Below are 18,424 nucleotides of genomic sequence, written 5' to 3' on the forward strand. Positions count from 1 at the left end.
TAGGCCTTTACTCTGCAAACAGACCCAGCAGGACAGCCAGAGAAATGAGGGACTCCTACTCAACAGCAGCTAGCGCTGATGGCAGGATCAGGCCCCAAGCCACGCATCGCTTTATCAGATGAGCCCAAGCGTTATCAGCAAAAGCCAAACCGCTGCCTGGTTTCAGGTGGGCCCAGGGCCTGCCCTGTGTGGGCAGCCCCGTGCCCGGCAATGTGGAAGCACGGAAAGAGGAGGCGGCTGGGTGAGGATAGGTTTGGGGATCTCCTGCCATTCCAGGTGCTGTCTACATGGCTTCTGGATTCCAATGGCCTTTTACTGCCAACCCGCACTGCTCCCGAGTCAAAGGGCTGCAGGCCAGTTGGCTCCGGTCTGCACGACAGTCAGAATCCCAGATAATGGGACTCGCAGCTGTGGCACTGAGTGGGCCCATGTCCTGCAAGGCAGCGTGCCACCATCCGAGCCCCGCCCTGACAGACAGCGTGGGCTTTTCTCCCCTCCTCACCTACAGGCCAGGTAGGAAGTAGCTTGGAAACCCACCTACTGGCAATACAGCCGAGCTAGGAGCACTTTGTCCCACTTTGGCCTGGTCCGCAATGACCAGGCAAAACAGTATCATGTATCTGAAGAGATGGGTTGGGCAGAGACTGAGCACAGAGATTTCCAAGGAAGCGGGGCTGCGGGGGCGGGGGGTACAGTCTCCTAAGTGGGAGGGGTGGGGGGGCGGACGATGCCACCTACCCATTTCTTACCTTGTTCCACATTCTCTACAGTCCCATACTGAGCTAAAAGTCCATCTAGCACCTGAAAGAGAAAGCATCAGGCAATGCAGGGTGAGCCAGCCTGGAAGGGCTCCCAGCGTTAAAGACCTAGCGACAGCGACCCTCCCCTGTGCATCTGGCTGACCTGAGGAGCAGAGCAGAGTTCTGGCTCTACCTACACAAGACGAGTATCAGAGGGGTAGCTGTGTTAGTCTGTATCCCCTTTCACACAGCAAGCCTCTGAGTGTGAACCCCCTTACACATTAAAACCACTTTTTTATATATTTAACACCACTATAAATGCTTGATGCAAAGCAGGGTTTGGGGTGGAGGCTGACAGCTCGCAAACCTCCAGGTAATAATCTTGTGACCCCGAGGGGTCCCAACCCCAGTTTGAGAACCCCTGCACAAAAACAACGAGAAGTCCAGTGGCACCTTAAAGACTAACAGATTTATTTGGGCATAAACTTTTGTGGATTAAAAAAAACCTACTTCTTCAGATGCATGGAGACATGCACTAACGCTCCAGCCAGGATGGAGACATGCATCTGAAGAAGTGGGTTTTTTACCCACGAAAGCTTATGTCCAAATAAATCTGTTAGTCTTTAAGGTGCCACCAGACTCCTTGTTGTTTTTACACAAGACAAGTGACCGGTTGCTGACTGTGTCTCTTCAGCCCTTGTCACCTGAGGCTCAACACATCCAGCTGCTGGGCTGGATGGACCAAACCACTTTTCGATTCCCGGCACAGCACACCCTCAGGCACGTTCTTGGAGGGAGAGCTGACAATGGCTGGGTCTGGCCTTCTGAGGGGAGAAAGATGTCCTTTTCCTAGTGTAAACAGGCACTGAAGCCCAAATGAACCGGCAGCTGAGTCTCTCGAGCACACTGTCCCTATGGCAGCTATTGCTGGCATCAGAATTGGACTCGGCCGCCTCCAGACCTTCTAGGTCACCCCAGCGAACTTCGCCACAGCAGGAACAGAGGGGAAATGCCACCTCCAAAGAAACCCTGGAATATGCTGGAGGTACTTCCCCAGAGCCCATCATGTCAGCTGCATGCTGGGTCTGGCTTTGGTCAGCTGATGGCAAGGAACCCAGGGCGTTTCCCAACATGAGCCACTCCCCAGCCTGGCACCTGGTGCCAGGCAGAAGCAGCAGGCGGATTGTTTTCACTAGGCAGCTCCTCTCCCGGGACTGCGATTCTGTAGCCACTTTGAGGAGATGGGACATCTTGCGCTATAGCCAAGTCACACACACACCGTGCGCCTCAGGCTAGGAAACACAGTGTCACTTCTGCAAAGGCTGCTTTCTGCTTCGCTCCTCAAGCCACTAGGAAGATGCCACAGGACAAAGCTCAGACTGCGCTTGCAGCTCCTGCCCAGCCTCCAAGGTTTATTCAGATGCAATGACAAAGGGGACTTTGTAGGAAGCGGGAATCTACTTACCTCCCACTGTAGGTGAGGGGGGATGTTCCGGATCTGAATCTTCCTGCTCCTGTAAAGAAACCAGCACAGATTAGCCCAGACACCACTCCAGTTCCTGGGCTGCCCAGCCAAGCAGCTATCCCAGTTGGGGGTGCACGTGGGATATACTATCTGAAACTCTAGCGACACACCTGAGGGACCACAGCACAAGTGAGGACAGTAATGGGCAGGGCTTGGGAGTGTGGCTGCTTACACCCAAGCTAGTTAACCCAGGTGCTCAGAGCCAGAGGCCAATCCCCCTTACTAACGCTCCAGCCACCCCCATGATTCCCCTCATTTACTCATTTGTCTCACAATTCAGGTGGAGGAAAAAATCCCAACCCTGCCCCTCCCCCGGCTGTGAAGCAGTAACCCCCATCTGCTAAGGGAACAGGTATGATGTGATTTTACAGAGCATGAAGCAAACCCAGTGGCAGGGTAAAACGCTGCCTGGGTGGTGTTAGGAGTACAGAAAGAGCTCCAGTGCTCCCAAACAGTTCTCTGAGAGCAGGAGCCTTGTCTGTTTCAATCTCCTGCATTCGCCCAAAACCTAGGAAAGCCGATGGAAGGTTGGCACATGTGCGTATCTGCAATTACACACGCACCCGTGCTCCAGGGTTTGGAGATCAGGTCACTACCTGGAGGAGTCAAAATTTTACCAAAAATTTGTCCCTTCCTTTGGAGCCACGTGCAAGTCTTTGGAGCCACGTGCAAGTCTTTTGCATTGGAGCCAACAACGTGGGGCGCAGCAAAGGGGAGGCGGCCTAGGAGGCAGTAAGAATGCTGGGCCAGGAAAACCATGGCAGAATTTCCTTAGACACAACTGCAGGGAGAGCAAATTCTGCCAAGACAAAGCCCACGGTGTTGCAGCTGCACCCAGGGCCAAGGAGGCAGAGGCCTCTACCTCTAGAGCCATTGGCAGGCACGATTTGGGAACAACACACAGTTAGAGGAGACAGGCTGCAGCTGAAGGAAAGGGGACAGTCTAATTTAATGCCAGCCAGCACAGGGCAGTCGCCAGGCTCTTAGTAGAGGGTGTGTGTCACAGAGTCACCGGGCAATGCTCTGGAACTGCTCCCCACCAAGCCAGTCAGGACTTTGGGGAGCCTCCTCTCCCTTGGAGCAGACTTGTTCAGGGCAAGCAGCTCACACGGCTTCACCTCCTGGGTCTCTCCTTGGAGCATTCAGCATCCTCTGCCCCTCCGTGCGCTTCCCACAGCGAGCCCGCCTCAGTGGGGTCCTGGGGAAGCCACAGGATCCTGCTGACTGCGAAGTGGGGGTGATGTGACTCTCAGCCAGCCAGTAAAACAGAGGTTTATTCAATGACAGGAACAGGGTCTAAAACAGAGCTTGTAGGTACAGAGAACCGGACCCCTCGGACGGGTCCATTCTAGGGGGCAGTGAACCAGACCCCCCCCGTCTGCCCTTCACTCCTCCACCCCAGCCAGCTCCAGAATAACAACCCCTCCAACCCCTCCTCCTCCGCTCCGTTCCTTTCCCAGGCCAGGAGGTCACCTGACCTCTTTGTCTCCAACACCTTTAGCTGGCATCTTTGCAGAGGAGGGGCCCAGGCCATAAGATGCTAGGAGACAAAGTGTCAGGCATTTAGGTGCACTGGCCCTTTGCTCTGCCATATACTTAAGAATTGCCATGCGGACACTGAGGCACCAAGACCGTATTCAGAGAAAACATTAAGAACATTCCTAGTTCATCACAGTGTGCCCACACTGAACCTGGAAGTAGAATTTCCAGCTCAGGCAGACATACCCACGTTAGCGCTGATCCAGCAGTGCAGACGGCAGGAGGGGCTGGCTGCTCCCCATACACTGAGTTTCACACAGGATCATGCTCTAGGGGTGACCAAGCCATGCTGCTGTTTTTAGCACATTATGGCAGGCACATCTGCCTGAACTGGGAATTATGGCACCAGCTCCCATGAAGCTGTACCCAGAGAGATGGGGTGGGCAAAGCAAACCTTGTCCATACTCTCTGATTGCCATGGGCATTAGCAATCTCACTGTGAGACCCCGACAGAGCCTAGGCATGGGAGTGTTTACCACAGTGTGGCTAGGCGAGGTCATATCCTGGTGGGCAGCGGGTACAGTGTTGACCTCTTGGTAAAACCTACCAGCACCTTGCCTCCACTAGGGTTTTCCAGCAGGACAGTTCATGCACATTGGTTATCCTGCTGTAACCCCCCCTCCATCGACAATGAAGATGTAGCTGGAGACAAAGCCAGGGCAGTGCTTCGGACAGAACTCTCACACAATGGAGATTTTCCACTGAGGGGACCCGACCACTGCACGGCCTGGTGGAGGACCCACGATCGGATTGGAGCTGAGCCAGTTTCAAAGAACACTGCAGGGTTCACCTCTGTACAACAACCAAACCAGGGAAGGACGACCCCGCCAGACCCCCCAGGCAGGACAAGTTGCTGCACTGCAACAGGCACAGAGCAGTGTCCACTGAAGTCCACTGTAGACAATACTGCACATCTGACTTCCAAGACACACCATTCATATATTATGGGATGGCACAGGGCAGCTAGGAAACTCCAAGATGTCAGAGCTAGCCACACATTTCAGGGTGTCTCCTCCAGCACCTCTCCCTTGGTTTTCTGTCCTGGGTGAGAGCCCCACTGCCATCGAAGTTCAGATTCCAGCCATGAAAAGCCAGCACTGATGACTTGCAGTGACATCATCATTACTAATCAGCCCTCCTGAACAAGCTCGGGTGCATCACAACATTAGGACAACACACTGCCTGGAAAGGTCATGAGAGAGAAGCTAGGATGACACAGGGACCTGGGAACACTCAGGGGTGTTGCGGGAGGGAATGAAAAGCAGATGATCTCAGTTGGTGTGGGTAGATAAAGTGTATCTGCCGTGCCCTGGATACTGATGAGGTGTTTTCTACGGCTTGACAGCGCCCAGCCCTGCACGGGTGTGCCGGGGGTGAGCAAAGCCTTCCTCTGCCTTGTGCATCAGTGCAGAGGCCAGGCAGAAAGCACGCAGCCATGGCCCATCCCCACTACTCCATCAGTTTCTGCAATCCTGTGAGGTCTGGGGAGCCCTAAGCCACCTGTGCTAGGCACAACGGGCCACATTTACAAAGAGATTTCAGTGTCTAATGGGATTTACATAAGTGCCTAAGCAGGTTAGGTGCCTAACTCCCTCTGTTAATCTGGCACAGTGCCACCACACCGCTGGCCACCAGGAAGACCTTGCCAGGTACTCATCTCTCCTGCTCTGCAAGGGGATCTAACATGACCACAGCTTCTGAAAGCATCTCCAGTCTCTGCAGCAAGGCTGCTGGTTCCTGCTGCTAGCTGAGTTCTCCGGTGACTTCGAACCAGCATCGCCTACACCTCCTCCAGCAGCAGGGCAATTAGAGCAACTCTTCTGTCCTCCTCCAGCAGTGGGGAGCAACAACGGTTTGATCAGAGCATGGAGAGCGCAGCACACTAAGGAAACACGGCCTGACTTTGCCAGTGCCTCACCACCCCAGGCACACAACAGGGAGCTGACAAACTGCCTTGGAAACGATTCAAATGCCCCTGCCAGTCAAGACAGTGAAAATTCACAGCTCCTGCAGGTTAGTGGGGGGGTGAAGGGAGAGGGAGCAACATTTTCTGTTCTCCCCACAACTATTTTCCCAACCCCCAAAGTAGTGCTCAGAGGTGGGAAACCTACTGTGCTGCAAGGAAAACCGACCGCCTTGTACACCTCCCCTGGCTGGGGAGCACATGCCTGGGGCTGAGACAGGGGCATTTATCCCTTGCTCCCCTTCCACCAAATCACAAGGATGACCAAGAGATGCATTGCTAAGCAGAGGTGCCACATGTGATCAGCCCCGCTCTGCTGCAGAAACAGATACCAGGCATGGAAAAGACTTAGCCTTGGGAGGTGGTGTACCAGTTTTACCAGCAGGAGTTTGGGAGAGGCACAGCACTTCTGAGCAGCAACACCACACAGACCTCACATCTGAGAGACGCAATTGGCACTGACTGCCCCACATCTGCTCCTGGGGGGCACCCCAGTTCAGGCACCTGCACCTGCATTTCCCCTCAGAGGTCCAGCAAGGGCCCCCAGACTCAGGCTTCCAGCTCCCTAGCTGTTGCCTTTCCTGGGTAGAGTCTGGCGCCTCTCTCCCTTCTGACTGGGGTATTCCCAGGCTGCCTTCACTGTGTTAGCTCCAGCACAGACAGCCCTGCTTGCTTTCTCCTCAGAGACTGGTAACAATGATTGCTCCAGATATGTTACCACCCAGCTCTTTCTAAGCCAGCCCACTCTATTCTTCAGATAAAACACCTTACAGAGAAAAGGTATCAAAAACAATACAACAACCTGCACCCCTGCTAACAGCTCACCAGGCATCAGTTCCTCTTCCACCACCCAGGGGACATCTTTGCGGCCACTAGTTCATCAGAGCTTCAGCTCTGAACAAGGAACCAGTCTTACGAGTTCATTAGCATCACCCTCCCTACACCAGAAGGTATGTCAGATCCAGTCTGGCAAGTCCTATGTTCACATGCTTTCAGGACTTCTCCCATCTCGAGCCCTAGAACAGTTCCGCTCACTCCTGCAGCCAGCGCAGTCAGAAAGAAGCAGCTAACGGTTCCAACCTGCCAAGGATTCCCCACCAAGCACATTTCCCTGAGGCCGGGGCTAATGGTGCTTCTGGAAAGGCCCTGGTACTGCTGGTCAGTGTCTCCGGACCACACTGGCAATGCACAGAAGAGCAGAGAACAGGTTGATTTGTCTAGAAATCCTCAGTTCCAGGGAATCCGTTTGTTCACACTGACAGAACTGTCCAGCAAAGCGGCTGGAGCACAGTGCTCCATGGACTGAACTTCATTTGCCCTTTTGCCTTCAGAGGCACAATTCCTGGGCTTGTCGGGGCTCCACTCACTTTGACATGCTGCACAATGCGAGATGAGCCACATAAGCACCCAAAGTGAGGGCAGGGCACTGGCGATTTTTATACATTTGTATCGCAGCCAAACCTGACTGGAATTTCATGAGGCAAGGAAAAGACACTTCCCTGGTCCCAGGGCCCTGCTTCTGCTAAATTTCAAAAGCCTGCTGCAAAGGAAACCTCTCATTTCTAAAGTCAAGAAGAAAAGAGAGAGAGAAAAGTCCCTTTTCCCCTGCAGTGGGCTGGCTCCTGAGGTCCTTCCTCAGAAGGAATGTCCATCAACTGCGGTCGCTCCCAAGGATTAGTGGATGTCCGCATAATGGTATGTAGCCCCCTCCTGGCACTGTGGCCACGATCTAGGGCTTGGGGAAGGGACTCACTCACTCCCCCTTCCTTGTAGGATTACGCTGCGCCTCTCCTCACCACTAAGGAGAACAAAGTTGCTACTGAGAAGGTGTCAGTGTAGCCATCACGTGTGTCACCTGAACAGCTGGTCCCTCGGTCCTGAGCCAGGTGTTTCCATGGCTCCCCTCAGTGGAGGCCACTGAGTGGAGCATCCACTGCCTGAGGACCCTTGTAAAGTCCAGGCATTCTCCTGTCCGACAGTCCTAGTGATGTCACGGCCTGTCTCCGGTACTGCCCCGCTCTGCCAAATGATATCATACAGCTGGAGCGCTCCAGAATGCTGAGCGACATACCCCGGGTGCAGCACAACAGCTGGGGCACAAAGGCCTTCTTCCCCCACAGCCACAGAGACCAGAAACATCAGCACTCCCAGTACCTCAGCCAGCAGACAATGACTACGAGAAAAGACCCTCACCCCAAGTCATGCCTGAGAATGTGCCCCCTCCTCAAACAGATGACATCTGCAGTGTGCTTCAGTCACCAAATCTGGGGTATTCTGGACCAAGTTCCAGAGCCCGAACACCCTGCCATCTGCCTGCTCCCTTGGATAACGAGGGAGAGCCAGTTGTAGCAGCATGGCATGGGGCAGAGGTGATCCCTCAGGTAGGCCAGTCCCAGGCCACAATGGGTTCTGTGGGTCAGAACCAGCCCCCTGATTAATAACATCCCTGGGTCCATTAACCTTGAGGACAGAGCATCCAACCGGACCCTTGCCCTGGCAGGAGAGATGCTCTAATCTCAAAGCACATGAGGCAACGACTGCTGACCCAGGGCTAACTTCCACTTGCCTCACCTCCAATGCCAACCCAAAAGCCAGGTCCCCAGTGTGACCAGCTGCATGAGCTGAGCCAGTGGCTACTTGGGATAGACCGGGAGACGTGGACCTGGCTCAGAAAACTCATCCTGGGCATGCAGAGGGAAGTCACTGAGAACAATCGACCTCTGGGTATCTGTTGCCACTGCCACAGGATGCAGAGGAGGCAGCACAGTGGGGTGAGTGGCAAACGACTGCCAGGGACCATCATGCTCAGTAGCACACTCATCAGATCCCATTTTGGAGGGGGAAGTCTCCTACCCCAGAGATCGGATGCAGTTACCCTGCTTTAGTCCCTGCCGTACAGCTGGTGACAATGGGGCCAAAGCAGGCCCAGCAGCAGCACACATGCCTGAGCAGCTACCCACCATGAGCGCAGTTCACACCAGTGCAAGGAAGGAGACCTTGGTGGCTCAGCATGGGCTGAAACGGTCCTCTCTGGACCTTGAGCCCTTCACTCGTTATGCCACTGGAATGACTAACTTGGCCTATCCCCTACTACCTGCTTTGAACACAGCACATGCCCACTTCCACCTGCCTCAGGAATCTTCTGCCCATCCTCCGCCACACACCTTGCCTCCACTATCGCTGCTCCCTCTCAGCAGCCTCCCCTTGGGTCCATGTGCCAGCTCCAGGCCAGTCAGAGTGTTGCCGTCCTGTCCTCACTGTCTAGAGGGATGCAGTCATGTCTTCTCAGCTTTTCTCCTGGACGCTTTGCCTGCAAGTCCCCCTCACCCCTACCCCCCCAGGATCTCACCTCCACTCTGGCCTTAGCCCTCTCCTCTCTGCTTGCAGTGCCTGAGGCTCTTCCACGAATGGCCCAGTGGCTACTGTTACTCCATGGAATTGTCTGCCTAATGCTCTCCATTCTACGAAGCTCAAACCCCACCTTCCATGCTGCCTGCAACCAGCAAACAGCCAACTGCTTCCCACACCAGCATGGCCCTGTCATAAACAGATAGCTAAGGGTTAATGTCTCTTTCACCTGAAACACCTGACCAGAGGACCAATCAGGAAACCGGATTTTTTCAACTTTGGGTGGAGGGAAGTTTGTGTCTGAGGTCTTTGTTTTCTGGCTGCCTGCTTTCTCTGAGCTTTGGAGAAGTAGTTCTGCTTTCTAATCTTTTGTTTCTAAGTGTAAGGACAAAGAGATCAGATAGTAAGTTATATGGTTTCTTTTCTTTGGTATTTGCATGAATATAAGTGCTGGAGTGCTTTGATTTGTATTCTTTTTGAATAAGGCTGTTTATTCAATATTCTTTTAAGCAATTGACCCTGTATTCGTCATCTTAATACAGAGAGACCATTTGTAATTTTTCTTTCTTTTTTATATAAAGCTTTCTTTTAAGACCTGTTGGAGTTTTTCTTTACTTCAGGGAAATTGAGTCTGTACTCACCAGGGAATTGGTGGGAGGAAGAAATCAGGGGAGATCGGTGTGTGTTGAATTGGCTAGCCTGATTTTGCATTCCCTCTGGGGGAATAGGAAAGTCCTTTTGGTTTCCAGGACCGGGAACGGAGAGGGGGAGTCACTCTGTTTGGATTCACAGAGCTTGTGTCTGTGTATCTCTCCAGGAGCACCTGGAGGGGGAAAGGGAAAAAGGATTATTTCCCTTTGTTGTGAGACTCAAGGGATTTGGGTCTTGGGGTCCCCAGGGAAGGTTTTTCAGGGGGACCAGAGTGCCCCAAAACACTCTAATTTTTTGGGTGGTGGCCGCAAGTACCAGGTCCAAGCTGGTAACTAAGCTTGGAGGCTTTCATGCTAACCCCCATATTTTGGACGCTAAGGTCCAAATCTGGGACTAAGGTTATGATAGGCCCTTCCTTGCGGGCTGCCCCACCCAGGCCCATCCTTTCTGACTGGACTGCCATGATTCCTGCTGTTGTGTTCACTGCACATTTCACAATGAAACGGAACTGTCTTCTGGAGAGCCAGGAACCTCAGCAGTGAAGGCCAAGACAAGGCTTCAAAGATCAGGATGATTTCCACTCCCTCCCCCACCAACAAATTCTTGGAAAAGCCCTTGCACCCCTCAACTTTTGCACATGAGCTGCGAGCTGAGGAGAATGTCAGATGGCCTTTGCGGGGAATCAGAGGTAGCTCCGGAGACACAAGGCTTAGAAAACAAAGCTGCTCGCTCTGGCAAAAGTCACCCAACTCTTTCAATCACCTGGTCTCTGGGAAGAAGCCTGGCCTACAAACTTCCCATCAGTTTCCTTCAGGAGCCTTTGGCTAGACTGAGCGTACAGGGCTACTTCTGAAAGCCATGGCCCTCATTCCGAGAGCTATTCACTTCCAAAACGTGAATTCTCCGTCCGCCTTTGGTGAACTTTAGACTATTTACCAAAGGCCTGACAGGCTTCCCCCAAGTAGATACGTTCCCCATAAAGACTCAGCATGCTCTGCGAAGCTGGAAGGCCCACAAGGCCTCCTGCAGAGATTATAACGCCCGCAAAACTGCTGCCACAGAGATTACAGGCTGTGTCTGAACTACTCCTTTCACAAAGAGCTAAATTCTGCCACCCTTACTCATGGCCAGCAGCATCTTAATTTGCACGTGGCTCAGTCTACTCACAAAGTAAGGCATTGCTCAGAGTGAGTAAGAATGGCTGAGGGTAGCTCATAGCTACAGTTGTCTCCAAGTTTCCTCCCAAGCCCAACCTGAAAACGCACAGCTGGAAGATAACAGGAATTCTCCATCAATTTCCTGCAAACTGGTGGCAGAGGTCTGACTGCCCCCATTATGCACACCCAGTAGTGTCTTACACTCTCTTCGGTGGGACCACTCACTGAGTAACGTGCTACTCATTATGCAGCTTCCAATTGACATAAACAACTTTGCCAATCGCATGGCGAACCTGTCGAAACATCATAAAATGACAGACTTGAATAAGTCAGAAAAGTTGCCCCAGTGCAAGTTTGGGACTTGCAGGCATAGACAAGCACGCGCGTGTGTGTGTGTGAGAGAATGAACTTTCAAGCTCTGCCCAATTCACCAGCCTAGCTCAATTTTTAACCTCATCATACTCAGGAAGGTTTATTTTTCTCAAGGAAACTATTAGAACTCACTAGACAGGCTAAGCAAAGAATGCATAACAGAGCAGATGTCGGTCCGATTCGGCAGCAGAGAGCTGTATTGAAACCCTGTTGAAGTTTGCTTCCATAAAGTTTCTATCAAAAATTCTCTCAGAGCAACTGAGGATTCATTCCTATAACTCCTTTAAAGAACAAAGATCTCTGATCCAAAACCTCCTGCAAGTAAAACACTCCAAGTCCGAACAAAAACACTTGCACCATAGAAAGTTGTGATTAGTATTAAAACAGACACCATAGAAAATGATTAGTCAGAGCAGCCCTCTCCAGTTGGTACAGCACTACAGTTAAGCAGCTGGAAATGAAACCTTTCTGCTTCTGCCACTCTGAGGCTTGGCCTACGCTTAAAAATTAGACCAATGTAGCTATATCACTCAGGGCTGTGAAAAATTTCACACTGTATTAGGTCTCTAGCGTAGATGCAGTTAGGAGAGATGGATTAACTACAATTGACAGAAAAACCCCTTCCATCGCGGTAGGAAGTGTCAACATAGCAGCTGGGCCACTGTAGCGGTGGCCGTGTAGCTGCACTGAGCTAAAAGACAGGCAGAGTCTTGGCAAATTCAAACTGTCATATCAGTCAGGAAACAGGCTGGGGACAGGGCATAGGTAACGCATAAGGGGGACATGCCCTCCCGCCCCCCCGGATTTCTGCTTGGCCTGGCGTGGGGGAAGGGAGAGGGGCTTTGTCCTTCTCCCGCTGCACCTGCCCCCCTGCATGCTCGGCCCCTGTCCCTGGCAGCTGGGCCCAGACAGGGAGCAGAAGGGGCAGGACCAGCCACTTCTCATATCAGCCACCCTGGGTTGCTGCTCTGTGCAGTGCGGCTGCCTGTGAGAGCCCAGTTGAGGAGGCAGTGGCAGCAAGCTGCCCGCACTCCTCCTCCAGTCCCAGGGACCAGGCCTGAGTGAGTCGGAGTCCCCTCTCCCTCCCAGCATGTGTCCGGCTCACTTGGCCCCTGTCCCCAGCAGCCGGCCCCAGCCGGGCTCTCTGAGGCAGCTGCTGTGCTGTGCAGAGCAGCCACCCCAAGCGGCCAGTCTCAGTCCTGTGAGAAGTGGCTCCCTCCCGCCCCTGCCCAGGAGCCAGGGAGAGCAGCCGAATGTGCTGGGGTGGAGGCGCAGTGGGAGAAGGACAGAGCCCCCCCTGCAGGTGATGTGGGGCAGGGTGAGCACGGCAGCCCTAGGCTGGGTGCAGGTTGTCACTGGGCAGAGGAGACACATGGGGCAGTCACGTGTCTCCCCTTTGATTGGACCCCTCCAGTATCGGAGGCACAAGTCGTCTATGTGACATGCGTGCAACTGGGAAAGACAGCAGTGTGCTAGGGAAATGGAAAGCACTGGAGAGAAAAAAGCAGAGGCTTCCCTGGAACAGAAATCCACAATCACCTGATCCCAGGGAACAAACTGAGAGTAATAAAAAGAGAACCAGACTAAAGGACAAATGCCACAGCTAACTCCAGAGACAGAGGGGTACACCTCGGGCCCAGGTCTGCTCTTGCCCACTGATTTCAATGGGAGACAGAGGCAGGTAAAGTGAGAGCAGAACCTGCCTCTGAAAGTGAACACAAAAGAGGAATGGAAGCCAGATGAGAACAAGGCAGGACTGCTGAAATAACCGGAGGGACTAACATGGACTATACAGACGAGGGGAGAGGAACAATTGAGGTGGCAAAGAGCAAAAAGTGGGGACTGGTCCTGCCCCGCTACGGTCAATGGGAGCCGTACTGCCAACTGGACTGGGAGCACAACAAGGGGAAAAGGACCGGAGAATGGGAAAAAGCCCAAAGCAACCCGGCCCAGGCAGCCAGCACAGTGTGCGAAAGGCCTATTTACATACAGTGAATGATCTGATATAAATGCCAGCAATATTACCTCTTTCTAGGGAAGGTTTCTAGGGACAAGAACAACTAAGGTGTGTGAGATCCAGCAGTTTGTGTGTCCATCACCAGCATCCTGACATCTCCCCATGCGGCCACAAGAGGGCACATGCTCCACAACATCAGTGCAAGGGAGTGCAGACCCGTGGCCAAAGCTCTATGGTGCATGTGTATTTTCCCTGGAGCAGAGTGTGTGTGTGCTGAGTGCACATACTTCTTGGGTGGCTGTAGACATTTTGGTCCCAGGTGAACACACTAGGGACACTTGGGAATCTGGTACAAGCACCACTTTGTCACATATCACTCCTGGCACATCAATACGCTTTTGATATGGTCTCCCACAGTATTCTTGCTGGCCAGTTAAATGAGTATGGGCTGGATGAATGGACTATAAAGTGGATAGAAAGCTGGCTAGATCATCGGGCTCAATGGGTAGTGATCAATGGCTCCACGTCTAGTAGGCAGCTGGTATAAAGCGGAGTACCCCAAGGGTCGGTTTTGTTCAATATCTTCATTAATGATCTGGAGGATGGCATGGACTGCACCCTCAGCAAGTTTGCAGATGACACTAAACTGGGAGGAATGGTAGATATGCTGGGGGGTAGGGATAGCACACAGAGGGACCTAGACAAATTTAGAGGATTGGGCCAAAAGAAATCTGATGAGGTTCAACAAGGAAAAGTGCAGAGTCTTGCACTTAGACGGAAGAATCCCATACACTGCTACCGGCTAGGGACCGAATGTGTAGGAAGCAGTTCTGCAGAAAAGGACCTAGGCATTACAGTGGATGAGAAGCTGGATATGAGTCGACAGTGTGCCCTTGTTGCCAAGAAGGCTAACGGCATTTTGGGCTGTATAAGAAGGGGCATTGCCAGCAGATCAAGGGACGTGATCGTTCCCCTCTATTCGACATTGGTGAGGCCTCATCTGGAGTACTGTGTCCAGTTTTGGGCCCCACACTACAAGAAGGATGTGGAAAAACTGGAAAGAGTCCAGCGGAGGACAACAAAATCATTAGGGAGCTGGAGCACATGACTTATCAGGAGAGGCTGAGGGAACTGGGATTGTTTAGTCTGCAGAAGAGAAGAATGAGGGGGGATTTGATAGCTGCTTACAACTACCTGAAAGGGGGTTCCAAAGAGGATGGATCTAGACTGTTCTCAGTGGTAGCAGATGACAGAAGGAGAAATGGTCTCAAGTTGCAGTGGGGGAGGTTTAGGTTGGATATTAGGAAAAATTTTCTCACTAGTGGTGGAATCGCCTTCCTTAGAGGTTTTTAAGGTCAGGCTTGACAAAGCCCTGGCTGAGATGATTTAGTTGGGGATTGGTCCTGGTTTGAGCAGAGGTTTGGACTATATGACCTCCTGAGTTCCCTTCCAACATCGATATTCTATGATTTTATGCTTCTAATACCGCTTTGGAGGATCTCAGAGCTGCTTCTTTAATCTCAGCAGCAGATGCAGGCCAGGAAATCAGTGAGGCCGGCACTTGTCTCATTTTAAACCAACTGCAATTCACACATTTTAGCAGCTGAGTATCAAACTCCCCATCCACAACCACAGGCTCCTCCCCACAGGGTGTATTCACACCCCCTCACTATAGGGGTGCTGCCTTCCTGAAACATTCTCCGGCATCACCCAGCACTCTATGCAGCCAGCCGTGGTGCAATCCGACAGAGCGGTGTCTCCCCAGTGCAGCTGCCTCCAGAGGCTGGGTGGGACGGGTATGAACTCTAACACTTAGGGCAAGTCTACACTTAAAACACTGCACTGGCGCAGTTATGCTGCTGCAGTGCTTTAACGGAGATGCTTTAAGCTGCCCAGAGAGAGCTCTCCCATCAGCATGGTTAATCCACCTCTGTGAGAGGCAATAGCTATGTCAACAGGAGAAGCTCTCCCGTCGAAATAGTGCTGTCTACACAAAGGTAATGTCGGTGTAACTGTCCCTAAGGATGTGGATTTTTCACACCTTTGCGTGACGTAGTTACCCCGATCTAGGCCAGACCTCTCAGCTCTTGGCAGGAATCTACAGGCTAAACACCACCCTTCCCTTCACTAATCACAAGTGTATTTTACCTGTAAAAGATAGGGCAGAATCAGCACAAGAAAGCATGTAACAGGCCCTTGTTCCGGCACCAGGATCGTGCAATGTGTCAGAGCCATTTGGCCAGACTTTCCTAAGTTGCAAACCAGGCCTATATAAAGAAAATTCCACTGAAAGCAGAAGTTGGAGATGTTAGCAACGGCTTTTGGATTTATGCTCCTGCCCACTGGGAAACACCACTTTACTAATCTCAGCTCAAGGCTCATGGTCACAGCCATCAGCACCCAGGGCAGCAAGAGATGCCTCTGCATGGACATCCTGGTGAAAAACGGCTGATGGGAAGCACAGGTGAGCTACTCCCTGGAAACAAGGCTTCTGAATGGACCAGCTTCTGCTAGTCCTAGCTCAGCGTTGGTCTGCACTGCCCGGGATTTCAAACTCCGCTGGGGCTGAAAGTGGAAACTTGGAGTTGGGCAATTCAAAACCAATCCAGCCATTTTATATTGCGAGGAAGCAAGAGAGAAAACAAACAGCTATGGAATTTGGACTTGGACTTTTTTACGACTAATTTTTCAGGCCTTGTCTACACTACAAAGTTGCAGCGCTGGTGAGGGGGTTACAGCGCTGCAACTTAGGATATGTACACACCTGCAGGGCATTACCAGCGCTGCAACTCCCTGTTTGCAGCGCTGGCCGTACACCCGGTCGTGCCTCGGGTGTAGAGGATCCAGCGCTGGATCACCAGCGCTGGTCATCAGGTGTAGACACTCACCAGCGTTTTTGTTGACCTCCGTGGAATAAGCAGGTATCCTAGCATACCTGAGGAAGCCTCTCTGGTAATTAAGCAAACTCCACTGCCCTCCAAGCAGGTCTCCTTCCCCGCGGTGTGCTCTGGCGTTCCCCGACCCCTCCTCCAAGTAGGTCTCCTTCCCCGCGGTGTGCTCTGGCGTTCTCTGACCCCCCCTCCAAGCAGGTCTCCTCCCCGCGGTTTGCTCTGGCATTCCCCGACCCCCCCTCCAAGCAGGTCTCCTTCCGCGCGGTGTGCAACAGTGCTGCAGCGTGGCCACATCTAACACCACTTGCAGCGCTGGTTGCTGTAAGTGTGGCCACTCTGCAGCGCTGGCCCTATACAGCTGTACTAATACAGCTGTAACAACCAGCGCTGCAAAATTGTAGATGTAGGCCATGTCTACATCTAAAATTTTGCAGCGCTGGTTGTTACAGCTGTATTAGTACAGCTGTATAGGGCCAGCGCTGCAGAGTGGCCACACTTACAGCAACCAGCGCTGCAAGTGGTGTTAGATGTGGCCACACTGCAGCGCTGTTGGGCGGCTTCAAGGGGGGTTCGGGGAACGCGAGAGCAAACCGGGGAAGGAGACCAGCTTCGCCGCGGTTTGCTCTCGCGTTCCCCGAACCACCCTGCAAACCGCAGGGAAGGAGACCTGCTTGTTCGGGGAACGCGAGAGCAAACCGCGGCGAAGCTGGTCTCCTTCCCCGGTTTGCTCTCTCGTTCCCCGAACCCCCGAGCAAGCAGGTCTCCTTCCCTGCGGTTTGAAGGGTGGTTCGGGGAACGCGAGAGCAAACCGCGGCGAAGCTGGTCTCCTTTCCCGGTTTGCTCTCGCGTTCCCCGAACCACCCTGCAAACCGCAGGGAAGGAGACCTGCTTGCTCGGGGGTTCGGGGAACGAGAGAGCAAACCGGGAAAGGAGACCAGCTTCGCCGCGGTTTGCTCTCGCGTTCCCCGAACCACCCTGCAAACCGCAGGGAAGGAGACCTGCTTGCACGGGGGTTCGGGGAAGGAGACCAGCTTCGCCGCGGTTTGCTCTCGCGTTCCCCGAACCACCCTGCAAACCGCAGGGAAGGAGACCTGCTTGCTCGGGGGTTCGGGGAACGAGAGAGCAAGCTGGGGAAGGAGACCAGCTTCGCCGCGGTTTGCTCTCGCGTTCCCCGAACCCCCCTGCAAACCGTAGGGAAGGAGACCTGCTTGTTCGGGGAACGCGATAGCAAACCGGGGAAGGAGACCAGCTTCGCCGCGGTTTGCTCTCGCATTCCCGGAACCACCCAGCAAACCTCAGGGAAGGAGACCTGCTTGCTCGGGGTTCGGGGAACGCGAGAGCAAGCTGGGGAAGGAGACCAGTTTGATTACCAGAGGCTTCCTCAGGTATGCTGGGATACCTGCTTATTCCACGGAGGTCAAGAAAAGCGCTGGTAAGTGTCTATACTTGATTACCAGCATTGGATCACCAGCGCTGGATCCTCTACACCCAAGACAAAACGGGAGTACGGCCAGCGCTGCAAACAGGGAGTTGCAGCGCTGGTGGTGCCCTGCAGATGTGTACACCTCCTAAGTTGCAGCGCTGTAACTCCCTCACCAGCGCTGCAACTTTCTGATGTAGACAAGCCCGTAGACATACCCTCAGATGTTCACCTGAAATTTCTCAGCCCACAGTATTTAAAAGACAAGAAATAAACAGCAGCTTAGATCTTCAGGGGTGTATCATATTTCAGTTTATTTATAGAATTGTATCGCTCAAATACGCTCTGCTGATTAACCCTTGCTCGCAGGGATTAGGATTCCTGCAGCTCAGCAACTATGCCTGGCAGGAAATGCGCCTAACCCATCACATGGCAACACATTTTTAACAGGGAGGGTAATTAACCACGGGAAGAATTCGCCAAGGGTCTCAGAGGATTCTCCATCATGGACAATGTTTAAATCAGGATTGGATGTTTTGCCAAAAGCTCTGCTGAAGTTCTAACAGGCTTTAATTCAGGGCAGTCCTAGGGCCTGTGTTGTGTAGGGGGTCAGACTAGATGTTAATGGTCTGGGAATCTGTGACTCTGTGAGAAGCCAGGAAGGTGCCATGACTTCAGGGAACATGCTGATGCCTATTCACGCAGAGCCCCTCAAAGCACTGGGAAGCCATTTCAACCTTAGCCTCGCTCGGAGGGGCTAATGTTCCCCAGAGCATCTGAGCCCAGCAACAGGATCGAGCTCACATCAGCCAGCCTGATGCTGCCAATGGAACAGCTTCCCCCTGGTAAAGCCATGCAGAC

General features: G+C 52.9%; 1 protein-coding gene across 5 annotated transcripts in view; it reads right to left on the reverse strand.

Moving 5' to 3' along the window:
* IGF2BP2 (insulin like growth factor 2 mRNA binding protein 2) overlaps positions 1-18,424 on the reverse strand; it is a 107,733-nt gene that overhangs the window by 40,500 nt on the left and 48,809 nt on the right. For all 5 annotated transcript variants that reach the window (XM_030574949.1, XM_030574952.1, XM_030574948.1 and 2 more), the window contains 2 exons: positions 2,206-2,254; positions 750-801 (listed from right to left, as the gene is read on the reverse strand). In XM_030574949.1, the coding sequence (XP_030430809.1) occupies positions 750-801; positions 2,206-2,254 (101 nt within the window). The remainder of the gene's footprint in view (positions 1-749; positions 802-2,205; positions 2,255-18,424) is intronic.

This window comes from Gopherus evgoodei, chromosome 9, assembly GCF_007399415.2.
Source record: "Gopherus evgoodei ecotype Sinaloan lineage chromosome 9, rGopEvg1_v1.p, whole genome shotgun sequence".
NCBI classification, from domain to species: Eukaryota; Metazoa; Chordata; order Testudines; family Testudinidae; genus Gopherus; species Gopherus evgoodei.